This window comes from Monodelphis domestica (assembly GCF_027887165.1).
Source record: "Monodelphis domestica isolate mMonDom1 chromosome Y unlocalized genomic scaffold, mMonDom1.pri SUPER_Y_unloc_1, whole genome shotgun sequence".
NCBI classification, from domain to species: domain Eukaryota; kingdom Metazoa; phylum Chordata; class Mammalia; order Didelphimorphia; family Didelphidae; genus Monodelphis; species Monodelphis domestica.
In genome coordinates, this window is record NW_026605000.1 from 368650 (window position 1) to 382236 (window position 13587).

At 36.2% G+C, this 13587-nt stretch overlaps 1 protein-coding gene across 2 annotated transcripts; it reads left to right on the plus strand.

Moving 5' to 3' along the window:
- The first annotated feature begins 670 nt into the window (after positions 1–670).
- On the plus strand, positions 671–6870 carry LOC130456242 (P2R1A-PPP2R2A-interacting phosphatase regulator 1-like). Of its 2 annotated transcripts, none has more exons than XM_056809934.1 (5): positions 671–817; positions 936–1024; positions 3298–3359; positions 4239–4335; positions 5335–6870. In XM_056809934.1, exons 1-5 carry the CDS (start codon positions 686–688, stop codon positions 5483–5485), a joined length of 531 nt encoding a protein of 176 aa, XP_056665912.1. In that variant the 5' UTR covers positions 671–685; the 3' UTR covers positions 5486–6870. The 2 variants fall into 2 exon arrangements, with proteins under 2 accessions (XP_056665912.1, XP_056665913.1); XM_056809935.1 differs by having other exon boundaries at positions 3301–3359.
- Positions 6871–13587: the final 6717 nt, after the last annotated feature.

Below are 13587 nucleotides of genomic sequence, written 5' to 3' on the forward strand. Positions count from 1 at the left end.
GGAACATCAAACTCCTATTCTTTACAGTGTACCTGTACTACATGTACTTTTATTTTAACAAGAACTTTTTTCCATCTTTTGCCTTTATTCTTGTTCTCTCTGTTAAAAAACAAATTGTCAGAGTCATAATGACTCGTTCCCTTTCCTTCTGTACTCCCCCAACATGGATAAGAAGGATTTTTACAATCTTCCCAAGAATTTCTTGAGATTGGGATTGGTCTTTGGAAGAGGAGTGGGACTTTACCTGGACACCATCATAAGACTAATTCAAATGACAATGCCTATGTTTAAAAAACAAAAAACTTGAGGAAGAAAAGAAAGAGTTTATTATGTATCTGACACTGTTTTAAGCACTAGAGTTGTGGAACCATGTTAACTTTTGGCGAGTTGGCTTTTCTGATTCTTTAATATTGTTCTCAAAACAAAAACTCTTATGAAAGTAGTAATGCCAAGAAATATTTTTTCCCCAAAGTTGAATTCCTCAAGGACTTAATATTCATTATGGATCATATTTTTAAGATCATTTAGCTTAAAGCCCTCCTTTTTGTATGAGAAAACAGTTTATAAGTGAAGTTTATAAGGAATATGTATAAGAACTATAATAGTGGGTTAGGCTTCTGATTCCAAATCACTTTGCCCTTCAAATATCTTGGGTCTAAATTAATTGATCATCTGAAATGTTGTAATGGTTTCTTTGTGTTTTGTGTTTTTTTTTAAGAATGATAGTGATGCTGAGAAATCATCCTTTCTGAAGCTAATTGAAGCTAATTTTGTTCCAGTTTCCCCAGCACCTTCACCCACCAGGGGAATTGGGAAGGTAAGCCAAGGAAACAAAAGTTTTAAACAATTTCTGAACCTTTCTGGTAGTTTTCTTTTATTACAGTATATTTCAAAATAAGAAAGCATTGTTTCTCTTCCTTAAACTTTTTTTTAAGCAATGTTTCTCGCCATCATTGCAAAGTTTTGTGAGTAGCAGTGGATTTCCTCCAAGCCCTATTCCCAGTCCAACAAGACGATTTACAACGTAAGTACATGTATATTCCTTGGTTATAAATTCTTTGACTTCTTAATTGTGAGGACCTTCCTTTTAGGAATACAAATTGAAATGCCTTCATGCATTTGAAAATGCAATTTTAATTTCTGAATTGCCATGATCCCAAAAATTCACTGGGTACTCACTCTGCTGAAGCCTTTTGGTGTTAAGTACCCTAACCCTAAAAGCATACTTTTCCATTGCAAGACCTGAGAGCTTTGTTAAACTTGGTAAATCTACTGCAAGTTTCAGAGCTTTGTAGAATTGGTTCATCTCCATTCTGTAATGACTTGTTGAAGAAAGACTTTAATGGGTTATTTTGAAAAAACGAAGTAAGTAGATCTGAAAAAAAAATTTTGTTATATAATTTTGTGTTCTTCAAAATTCAAAAAATAATTTATATAATAAGCTCTTTGAATGACTTTTACTAGTCTAATATGAAGAATTACTTATCCACTTGGAATCTCCTAAACTTCCACATATATTTATTATTTATTAAATTTTTGCCCTTCTTTCAAAGTCCAGTTTCTTCTCCAGTCTACCCTTCTGCCCTCTCTCTTTTTTCCTCCTAAAAGTACAAGAGATCTGCTTTTCCAGAATCTGTTTCAATTCAATAAAATACAAAAGTGAGAAGTGACTAGGGATCGCATCCTCAAAGATTACACTGAGCATTTTACACATTGTCATTTTTCACTTTTGTATTTTGTTGAATTGAGACAGAAAGATTTTGGAAAAGGAGATAATTTCTACTTAGTAGCCTTTACGGAGCTCATAATCTTTATGCAAACAACTTTGCGGGAACTTGGCAGTGATCCCCAAAGGAAAGTATTAGTATTAAGGATGCTCTTTTAGCTAAGACTTGAAAGAAGTCAGGAAATTCAAGAGAGAGAAATGACGAGGGGGGGAGAGAGAGAGAGATAGGGGAGGGGAAGAGAGAGAGAGAGGAGAGATAGAGGAGAGACAGACAGAGACAGAGAGAGTCAGTCACCAGTGAAAAGCAGGCAGAGGTGATGAAGAGCTTTAAAACTGGTGAACAAGATTTAGTGCTCCTTTAAAAATTATTTTGATTGATAACATTTGTTTTCCTGTAACCTTTTGCTGATTATCTTCTATTCCCTGATACATAAGCCAAGTGAGCAAATATATTGAATACCCTGTTACTGGTAGGTCCTTAGTTCCTTTCAGCTCTCTCTCTCTCTTTTTCAAACCCTTAAACTTCTCTCATAATCAATTCTATGTATTGGTTCTAAGGCTTCCATCTTCCATCAGTTCATCCAACTATTCCCCAATAAATTCATGTTTAGCAATTCCCAAGTATTGAACATCAGCTGGGTTTCCAGTTCTTTTTCACTACAGGTAATTTGAAAATGTGTGGGACCTTTCTGTCTTCTTAACCTCCCTGGATTCCTTTCCCAATATTAGGCTCTCTGGATCAAGGTGTCTGGATGGGTTAGTCATAACTGTAACAAATTTTGAGGCTTAAAACTGAAGTGGAGTATTTTTAAAAGATGATAAAACTAAGGTGTGATACTTTCTTGAACAACTAATGTAAAATGAAAAGATGAGGTCATGAAAACTGAAAAAGCTAAGAACCTGACAGGTTTAGAATTCATTATTATGAAAATAGTGAAAAATAGATGACAGGTGGAATTAAGAATAATTGCATAAATCATTAAAGATGAGACTGAGAAATGATAGACAGCCTGTGTTTCACTGATGATGAGATGTAATGGATGGGTTGCAATCTATCCTCCTAGAGAAGGAAACCTACATTGTTGTGATTGTGGATATAATCCCTGTTGCCTGGTGTGGTGTACTTCATGAATTCCAACCCAAGCACAGGTTGAGTGCTTAATAAAATGTCTGTTAGACTCAAATGTTCATGTTTTTTTATAGTCCAGTTAATGATTTCTCATCAGCCATATGCTACATAGTTCCTTTTACTTAGTAATTAAGTATAAAGCAATATAAAACATCCTAAAAACCATATGGTTCTGTTTTAAGATTCAGAACATTGGGATAACTTTCTTTTTTTAAGTGAAAGATGGTCAATGGATTATATGAAGCATAATTATGTGATTATGATTAGCCATTGATCTTAGAACTAAAAATCCTTTTAATTGTTATGCTTTTGTCTTCCTTGTCTTAATAATTGTGCTTTTTGTTACTGTTAATTAATCATTATTTTATATATGTGTGTATGTATATATATATATATATACATATATATATATATATATATATATATATATATATAATTCTAGCAGAAGCCATAGTCCCATCAACTGTATTAGACCAGGTATACTTGGAGCAGTGAAAAGAAAAGGTACAGTATGTACACCTGAACTTCAAAATACAATTGTAAAGTGTACTTACAATTACATTATCAGCCTGTTGTCAATTCCATCTCTCCCCCTGCCTTGCAGTTCCAGACTCCTGTTGTTCATCTGTACTCTCCTCTCTTCCTTATCTCTTGACCACTTCATATCTATCCTGTCCTCTACCCTGTCTACTATGCCTCACTCCTCTTCTGTATTATATTAGATATTATATTTTTTCTCTAAGAGGGTTAGCTTCTTATAGTTAGTGTTAAATTTTTGTAAATCTGTCCCTAGCACTCAGAAGTTTTAACAAAAAAGTGTTGGACAGCAAGTTAAGTGAATTTTTGAATAATATTTTGCCTTTGTTGTGGTGGGTAATTGATTCATTTTGTTTCTTTGTTTCCTCTTTACTATGGTTCCCCCTTTCTGCTGTCTTGGGAATCAAACCATCCTTCAGTATGAATATTTCTTTATATACCTGTTCTAATTCATCTATTCTCATCTTTGTTTTCGTTTCATTTTATCACCCCATTTACTTCCTCATACACTGTATCAGAGACTGTTGTTACAATCCCAGGATATTTTTTTTTCCTCAGAGGAGGTGTATTTTAAAAGATTTTTCATCTTTTTTCTATTTTCCATCTGTTGGTTTCTATTTGTAACTTTAAGTGCTCTGTGAATAATGTGATATAATTGAGGACTTCACCAAAGTTCATTTAATTTTTTTCCCTTTACTGCCTCATGTTTCCATTTATAAAGATAGATAATGAGGCAGAGAGATGACATAGATAGCTTATGTGATGTATAACTTTAGATGGATGAATGGAGAAACTATAGCCTCTTCAAGCTGATTGGGAGTACTTTTTACTACTGCTCTTCCATAGGCGAAATGGAAACTGAAGATCAGCCAAAGAGATTTTTTAAAGGCATAACCAATATGCTTTATTCTGATGTTACACATCTGTCAGAGCTAAATGTGTGGTGAGTATTACCTTTGAATTTTTCATATCGATTAGATGTTAATCACAAAAATCTTAGCCATTTTTGCAAGCAGCCTACTTTGGATTTTTAAATAAACTTAATTTCAGGTTTCTAATATGCCAGATCAGTTCTGACACTAAGTATAGTCTTAATTTCATTTGTCTTTGGGCTTACTTCCACCATCTGAAATGTCTTCTTATACAAACAGGTAACTGAATGCTATTAGAGAAAAACAGTATAAATGTCCAAAGTGGGTGGCCAACTTTTATTCTTGTGTAATTTGTTTTAGCATACATTATTTTTTTTTAAAACCCTTTCCTTCCATCTTGGAATCACTACTGTGGATTGGCTCCAAGGCAGAAGAGTGGTAAGAACTAGGCAATGGGGGTCAAGGGATTTCCCCAGGGTCATACAGCTGGGAAGTACCTGAAGCTAGATTTGAACCTGGGAGTTACCCAACTGCCTCCAGTGTACATTCTTTAGAGGCTATTTCAGACTTCCTCAGACAACACCTCCACTCTTAAACTTTCCTTTGCAGTAGTAGACAAAAATATCCATCTTCTCTCCTCTCCTGTAGAATACATTTTATACTTATATAGATGAAAACCTAGAAAAATCTCATACCACTTAAATATCCCAGTACTAAACAAAGTAGAAGTGAGTGACCAGTGAAGTGAGGGGGTTTTACTTTGAGGAACAAAAGGGTTCCCAAATTCTGTTCATCATTTGTGACCCTAGCCAAGGTACTTAACCCTATTGGCCTTAGTTTCCTTATCTGCAAAATGAGCTGGAAAAGGAAAAGACAAATCAGTTGCTAAATGTCCTTGCCTTGAAAAAACACCCAGGAACAAGTTCTTACTTAAGTTGAAATTCTTTTCTCTTTTCATAGCAAAGGCTTTTAAAAAAACAATTGCATTAACATTTTTTTCATCACATATGAATTTTTAGTGGAGTAAATCATTACACATTTCAAATTTTCTGTGACTTTATTTGTTCCAGTTTGTCTTCAGATACCTTTGATGGAAATAATCCTACTGCAGAATCTTCTGGCAGTTCACCAGCTAAAGTCACTACTACCACTGACTCTCCCATATCTCCTTCTGAATCCAGCTCTTCATTTATGTCAGTAGATGAACTCATATCTAAATGAAAACCCATAGGAGACTTACATTTTCCAAATGAGAGAAACCATATTGGAGTGAACAGAAGTCTAAAAAATTTTTCAATTATTTCCTTTTTGACTTTACTCATTTTTAAAAAATTCTAAAGAATTTAACAGTTCCCAAAGATGCAGATACATAATAGAAAGCCTCTAGTCATTTTTTATTTAAAAAAAAAAGTAAAAACTGATGCCATATTTGGAAAAGTAGTAGAGGAATCAGATGATTAATTCCTTAAGCCTCTTCAAACCTCAGTGATGTGCAATAAGAATTCACACTCCCAAAGCCATCAAAGAAAAATCTGTGTTTCCATGTGAAGAAAACTATTGTATTCTAATTTTTCCAGTTCATTTCAGTTTAGCAAAATTTTATTGAATGCCTAATATTTGTAAAAGACTAAAGCAGAGTGAAATTTTTATTAGGCAGTAGTATGACAATTCTTAAGATAGATCTTGATTTTTATGGTTAAGCTAGAAATATACATATTTAAAATATTAACTGCTAATTTAAATTGCTAACATGTTGTAAATATTATCATTTCTCCCTTGTTAGACTAGAGCTATATAGGGAAATTTAATTCTGATAAAATGTACTCTTTCATCAGTTTGTAACACGTGCTTTGCAAATTACATACGCTCTACCTAATAGGCATTTTAAATAAATAATTATTTTATTAGTCTAGGTAATTCTGCCTACCTTCCTTAACAAAAAAGGAAAGAAAAGGTGTAATTCCATTCCAATATTTATCTATACCTGGAACAACTTTGAATTTTCATTGTATATTAAAAAGCCAATTTCTGACTTTTTTATCTTAAAATTAACCTTAAAAATCAATCTATTATTGTTTTTAAATTTATCAAGGATTTTTTTTTCTATTAGGGAAAGAGTAGCTCTAGAAAAATGACAGTTTTAAAACATTTAAGATGTTTTATTATACCACAAATAGCTCAGCAGAATTTTGAAATCCCATGAGACATTTTACAGAAATAAAAGGGCAAAAAACTGAAGATTGTGCTGATGAAGATTTGGGACGAGAACTTCACTAAGTTAATCCTATATAAGAGTTTTCATCATAACATTTATTTTCCACTCTCTCAATTCAGTTTTATCAACCAGTTATAATTTTAAAACACAGCATTGTGACTGAAGTGGCATTTTGCCACCACGTCGTTGTCTGTTCACTTAAATTAAATTTAAGGTTCCTAGATATCAAGATCATAAGGATGTTTAATAGAAGGATCCTTTTCTTGGAATTTTTTCCAGATTAATATTCTGACCAAAAGGTTACTTCACATTTACAAACTGTTTATTCTATGGTTTTGTATTTTTGCTGTCATCTCATACTTAATTAAAGCTACCACTTCTTGGCATCAAATGATTTCATTTTTCTTTTGTCTTCCGGAAAGATAATTTAAAATGTCTCTTCCATGACCCTCCTGAAATAATTAAGTAAAGGACAAAGTCAGGTATGAATTTGTCTTATTTCGCTTGTCATGTTCATGGGTTTCTTTTCAAATTCCAATAAAAGAGTTTTGAAAATCAGTTGTCATTTTTATTTTTATTTATTTGTTTGTTTATTTTAAGCCCTTTCCTTCTGTCTTGGAAGTATTGGTTCCAAGGCAGAAGGGCGGTAAGGGTTAAGCAATAGGGGTGAAGTGATGCGCCTGGGGTCACATAGTTAGTAGTGTCTGAGGCTAGATTTGAACCCCGGAATTCACATCTTGGCTTGGCTCTCAATCCACTGAGCTACCAGCTGCTCCACAATTGTCATTTCAAAAGAAAAATTCTACTGACATCCTTTGTTTTTATATCCCCTCCCTCTTCTTATCCAAAGATATGTTGTCTCCCTACAAAGATTTTATTTAAAATGAAAGAATAATAGTTCCAACAATGATAGTTATCTAATTAATAAATATTTATTAAGCAGAAAGTGTATACAAGTTTTGGGGAGGAATTAAGGTTTCAGATACCAATAACACAATAATGCCTGCTCTTTAAGCATACTGAAGGGGACAGTTTGTTTATATGGGAGCATATACATCCTGGATAAATATTAAAATACAGAATACCTATTAGCTCTGTGACCCTTGGCAAATCTGGCCTCAGACTCAATAGGTGTGTGATCCTATTCAGTTTCTTCTCCTATCAATTGAGCTTCAGAAGGGATTGGGAAATCACTCCAATATCTGCCCAGAAAACCCCATAAAGGGTTAAGACAGTCAAACACATCAAATGCAGCAAAGTCCTCAAAAATGGGGATTAATAACAAAGCAACTTTTCCTCTGGGTTGTTGTGAAGATCAAATATAGTGAGCATTATAAGTGCATTAGTTACTATTATTATTAGGAAGACATGGATAATACATGGAACTTTGGGAAAGTGATTCCTGGCTTTAGTAGGTAGCAGGTAAAGATGGTGCTTGAGCTAAATCTTGAAGGAGGAGAAACTGAGATCAGAGTGGGGAAAAAAAAAAGGCATCCTTGGCCTGCAAGTATTTTGACTGGAGATTAATTTGTGAAGCACTTGAAATATGAATCAGTCAAGTGTTTATTGAACACCTAGTGTGTGCCAGGGATACAAAGAAAAGTAAAAGATAGTTCCTACCTTGAAAAGTTCAGAACTTGCAAATGGGAAATACCTTTTTATTTTTTTATCTCTACTGAGAATATGTTTTAAAAAACTTTTATTTAGTCAATTTAGAACATTATTCCTTGGTTATAAGAATCACATTCTTTCCCTCCCTCCCCTCCCAACACCCCTCCCATAGCTGGCAATTCCACTGGGTATTACGTGTGTCCTTAATCAGAACCTATTTCTATGCTGTTGATGTTTGCACCAGGATGATCATTTAGAGTCTCCATCCCCAGCCATTTTCCCTCGACCCATGTGATCAAGCAGTTGCTTTTCTTCTGTTTTTCTTCTTCTTCTTCTTCTTCTGTTTCTACTCCCAGTGTTTCCTCTGAATGTAGATAGTGGTCTTTCTCATAGATCCCTGCAGATTGTCCTGGATCACTGCGTTGCTGCCAATGGAGAAGTCTATCACCTTCGATTGCACCATAAGTGTATCCATCTCTGTGTAAATGTTCTCCTGGTTCTGCTCCTCTCGCTCTGCATCACTTCCTGGAGGAAGTTCCAGACTCCATGGAATTCCTCCACTTTATTATTCCTTTGAGCACAATAGTATTCCATCACCAACAGATACTACAATTCAGCCATTCCTTCACTTTCCAATTTTTGGCCACCACAAAGAGCGCAGCTATGAATGTTCTTCTACAAGTCTTTTTGTCCATTATCTCTTTGGGGTACAAGCCCAGCAGTGCTATGGCTGGAGCAAAGGGCAGACAGTCTTTGATCACGCTTTGGGCATAGTTCCAAATTGTCCTCCAGAATGGTTGGATCAATTCACAACTCCACCAGCAATGAATTAATGTCCCTACTTTGCCACATCCCCTCCAGCATTCATTACTTTCCTTTGCTGTCATGTTAGCCCATCTGCTAGGTGTGAGGTGATACCTCAGGGTTGTTTTGATTTGCAGCTCTCTGATCATAAGACATGTAGAACACTTTTTCATGTGCTTATTAAGAATTTTGATTTCTTTGGCTGAGAACTGCCTGTTCCTGTCCCTTGCAAATGGGAAATAATTAAAGAAGAAAGACACTAGCTGATGGGCAAAGACTTCCTGTAGCACTTGGAGAGTTCAGGATAAGTGGGCATTTAGCAGCACCTTTTATTTTTCCTAGATATGGCCAATGAGAACTCTTGACCACATTTGTTTATAATAAAGCTTTCATTTCTCTCACTCACAGTAGGTGGAGCAGGGAGGAGTAAGAAACAATCATCTCAAGGCATTCTTGATCATTGAAATTATAGAACTCAATTAACCAGTTACTACCTCAAATGAAATGCATCTCATTGCCAATGCTAAATGCATTCAGTACAAAATATTTCATACATTAAGCATATGAAAACTTTGGGAAGAAAAATGGGATTTTAAAAGTTAAGAATTTCTGGACCTCCTTTTGTCTTCTGCTGGATAGTCCCATCTCCAGATTGCAGCTCCAGTCTCGCCTCTTCAGCTTTTGGGAGGAATTCTTTGTTAATACAACTTTCAGATATTATTTACTAACCTTTAATTCACCAGCAGTTGAGATTATTAGCAAAGTCTCCACCTAAGAAATACATTAGAAAACAACATAAGCAAAAACCCACAGAAGATGGAGAAATCCAGAGCCAGAGCGCTTCTATGAGAAGCTCTTCCATAAAAAAATTTATGACCACTTAAACCCTAAACCACAAAACTTCAATTCATGGAGAAACTTCCTCTATTTTAATCAACTTAAAGCAGTTACTCAGATCCTCAATGGAACCCTCTGGCTCTCTCATTCCAGCTGAAGCATCCCATTCAAAGCTTTCAAGCAACCTTTCACACCTCTGAACTACGCTCCTGGCCCTCACCTTTAACACAGACATGGCTGCAGTTACATACACAGGCACCAACACACACACCCAAAAACTTAGTCAAACTGAGCTTGTAGCTAGGTTGAACTAGACTCCATTTTGTCCAATTTGCCTTGGGACCAGCTTCTGCCATATCTCTTCTCTAACTTTTGCCTCCATCAGGCCCAAATGTTGAAAACATAAGTTGCAGAGCTCATGAGGTGGTTCCTTGGACTACCAGCTGCCTCCTCCTCCTGGGACCACAGACATGCTGTTCCCCATTTCCAGCAGCACCTGGATAGCTCTGGACTCTGCAGCTCTCTATGCAATCCACAGACTCCCACTTAATATCCCCTTAATTAAGAGTGTGTCACTCCCCAGTACTCAAGGCCGAGTCCTACCTTGAAGAGCCACTTACCTAGCCCTCTGCTAACTGGACTCCTGACTCAACCCCAAAACGGTCTGTGTGCGTAACTCACGTCTTGGGGTCCTTTGAGAAGGGGGGCTCAGGCAGCCAGGACTTTGAATCTCAGTGGGACCTCCAAATTGTCACTGGGAAAAACAGAACTATTAGTCAAAATCACTGTTTAATCAAGGGCAAGAGGGCTTCAGTTCTAAAAGTCCTTAGCACTAATAGGCCAAGCAACAGAGCTGTTCTCTCCCTGTGACTGCACAAAATCTGCATTGAACTCTGGCTGCTCTAGTCACTGAGCCCTGGGAGAGTTAACTGTGCTAGAATGCAGAATTCTCAGGAGCCACTAAAATTGGAGAGCTTAAATACCTTTCTAGGTGAAACATGGGGGCTGAGGAGGAGAGGGATAGTTGATTAATTTTACAATAGTAAGAAAGGAAAATGAGTTCCAGACAGACTCCCATGTGACAATGTCAAACCTGTGGTTTCTACCTCCAAACTAAATAAACTGGGGATCACTAAATCTCAGTAAGCTACAAGTTTGGGGACTTCTAGATTCCATAGTGACAGCCCCTAAGTATAAACTATGTGTCACAGTTGAGAACTTCAGGTGCCTGGAAAGCTAAGCAACTGTGTTAGCCCATGGAATTTCCTAGGCGATGTAGAACTAGCCGGGCCATATTTAGTAGTCCTCTTGCTCTGATCATCCAATTTCAGAGGTGCACCCCTGGGGTTCAGGAAGGATACCTTTTGCAATGATGCAAGACTCCAAAACCTAGCTTAAGAATAAAAGAGAAATGTATTAAGGTATTAAGGTAATGTTGAATCTGGCAAGAATGACATCATAGGTGGAGGCCTGCCTCAAAGAGAAAACGGCACAACTGGAAAGTTACGCTCTGAAATGACACAAATTCTGGGGATTTTATACTTTTTACACTGAGGACTTGACTATGGTGTGAGATGGGGGTTGAAACAAGATTTCAAGATTTGAATGACAGATTATGTGGCAGGAATTGAGGGACATTTCAGCCCACATCAAGCTTAAAGCACTTAGTCAAATTCAGGAAACTGATACACTTAATTATATCCTTAATTATATATTTGGATGATCTGCACTTCTTCCTGAGTTAGAAATCAATTATGTTTTCTCCAGACTTGTATCTTATTGTTTCTGTAGAGAGATGGAATCCTGGCTTCTCTTTGTCAGAGAACAAATTTCCACCATGACTTTGAAAAGACAGTATTACAGTTGTAATAAATTTGCTAGGTCACTTAAGGGGTCAATCAAACAGCTTCCTTTTCCATTATTTCTTTTTCTAACTTCTTTTACTCCCTCAGTTCAGTCCAGTGCTGAAAGATATCAAAGAACATATCTAGAAGTAGAGACAACTGATATAACATCTTAAATCTTGCCTCATCACTGTTTCAGAAAAATACTAGAACACAGGGAAAACTGGCAGAATGAAACTGACATTTCCAGAGATGGGATTCTTCAAACATAAAGCTTAGGAACATGTATTTCTTCTACTTTTTCTCATGACTTGGAGCAAGGAGCTTCACAAATTCTATAAAAGTGCCCACAGCATATATTTCTCACCCTGGGGTGCTGGCTAGCTGTAAAAAATAAAAATAAAAAATTCTCAGGTAAATGTTTCCATGATAACTTCAGTGCCTGAGCACTAAAAGTCCAGTTTCCCTGCAATGACTTTTAATATAACATTTCCAAAAGTGTATTTATAGAGCATAAGTCATCTATGTAGAAAGAATATGGGGTTAAATGTTGAGAACTAAAAAGGAATTGACAGCTACTTATTCTTCTCCTGATCTACTTCCCTGAAATGCAAATTAAATGTGTTGCTGTAATAGGACCTAAATGTCCCAATGCTCCCTTTTCCCTCCAAACAATAGTTAAAACTGATTCTTTCTTAAAAAGCAACAAAGTCGGGACTTCATTGACTACAGAATGGAGTAAGGATCAAGCTGTACCTCCCCTGAGCTTTTTTGTAGCTCCTGTCAATATTGATGTTGTTCTGGTGACAAGGGAATAAAGAGCTCGTCCACACCAGAGCATCACCTCCCTCAATAAAGTTGCCATTGGTGCCATTTGATTGCCAGCAGCCCTCCTGAGTGTTTTCTTACGCCTTAGAAACCCCAATTAGGCAGTCCCTGGTGATCCCTGACATCCCTTACTCCTGCGTCAGTAAACATTTGACAAAAATTATATACTCATGATCATGCAAAATATTTCCATATTTGTCATGTTGTGGAAGAAAAATCGCCCAAAGGAAATAAAATGAAAAATAGTATGCTTTGATCTGCATTTCAACGTGCCCTTCTGAAGGAAGACAACATTTTATCATTATGAATCCTTCAGAATTGTCTTGGATCATCATATTTCTGAGAATAGCTGTAATTCACAGCTGATCTGCATCTTTGGGATCTGCTTTGGGGTTCCAAAGCAGAAGAGTGGTCAGGGCTAGGCAATGTGGGTTAATTGACTTGCCCAGAGTTACACAGCTGGGAAATGTCCGAGGCCAGGCTTGAACCCAAAACCTCCAATCTCTATATCCAGTCACCCAGCTGCCCTCCTTTATATACCCTTTCACAATTGTATATATTCCCTTTTGCATCTTCTTTCCATTAGGTAAGTTCAAAGGCAAGGACCATTTGATTTGGTTTGGCTATTAAAGGATCTGGTTGGTGTCATGTCTAACTCTGTGACTATGTTTAAGGTTTTCTCATCAGATACCTAGTTTCAGAAGTATTTTCAAAGCCAAGAACCATTCCATATTCCCAGTTTAGCCAAATGCTTATACTTGGAAATGCTTACTCAACTTGTTTTAGTATAGTTCAACAGCTCCTTCTCCAGGTCACTTTATAAATGATTTGACCAGTCATTCACCTAGATGCCCAAGATCTGATTTTGACTTTTTTCTTCCTTTCCTATCTAGGTGTTCCACCCAGGTGCCCTTCTGGTTTTTCTAGATTTCTTAGCATTTTATATTTTGAGATTTACTCAGTGGGTAGACTTTTAAATTGTTACTTTCAATACATTTTTGCATGCATTATAAGTCTTATATGGACTAACTTTCATTTGATCTTATAAAATCCTAAATCTTATCAAAGTAATACACAGTACTCTGCACCCCACAATTAGTCTACTAGTTTTTTCACCACAGAACTCTTGGCATTTTAATAGATGTCAATCTTAGAATGTCTAATTAACAAAATAATCAAATACC

Bases quoted from the DNA above. Each gene is read 5' to 3' on its own strand.
- LOC130456242 (XM_056809934.1), top strand. From the start codon at position 686: ATGGTTTCTTTGTGTTTTGTGTTTTTTTTTAAGAATGATAGTGATGCT. The intron at 818-935 runs GTAAGCCAAGGA...CTTTTTTTTAAG, and splicing joins CCACCAGGGGAATTGGGAAG to CAATGTTTCTCGCCATCATT. The intron at 1,025-3,297 runs GTAAGTACATGT...ATATAATTCTAG, and splicing joins CCAACAAGACGATTTACAAC to CAGAAGCCATAGTCCCATCA.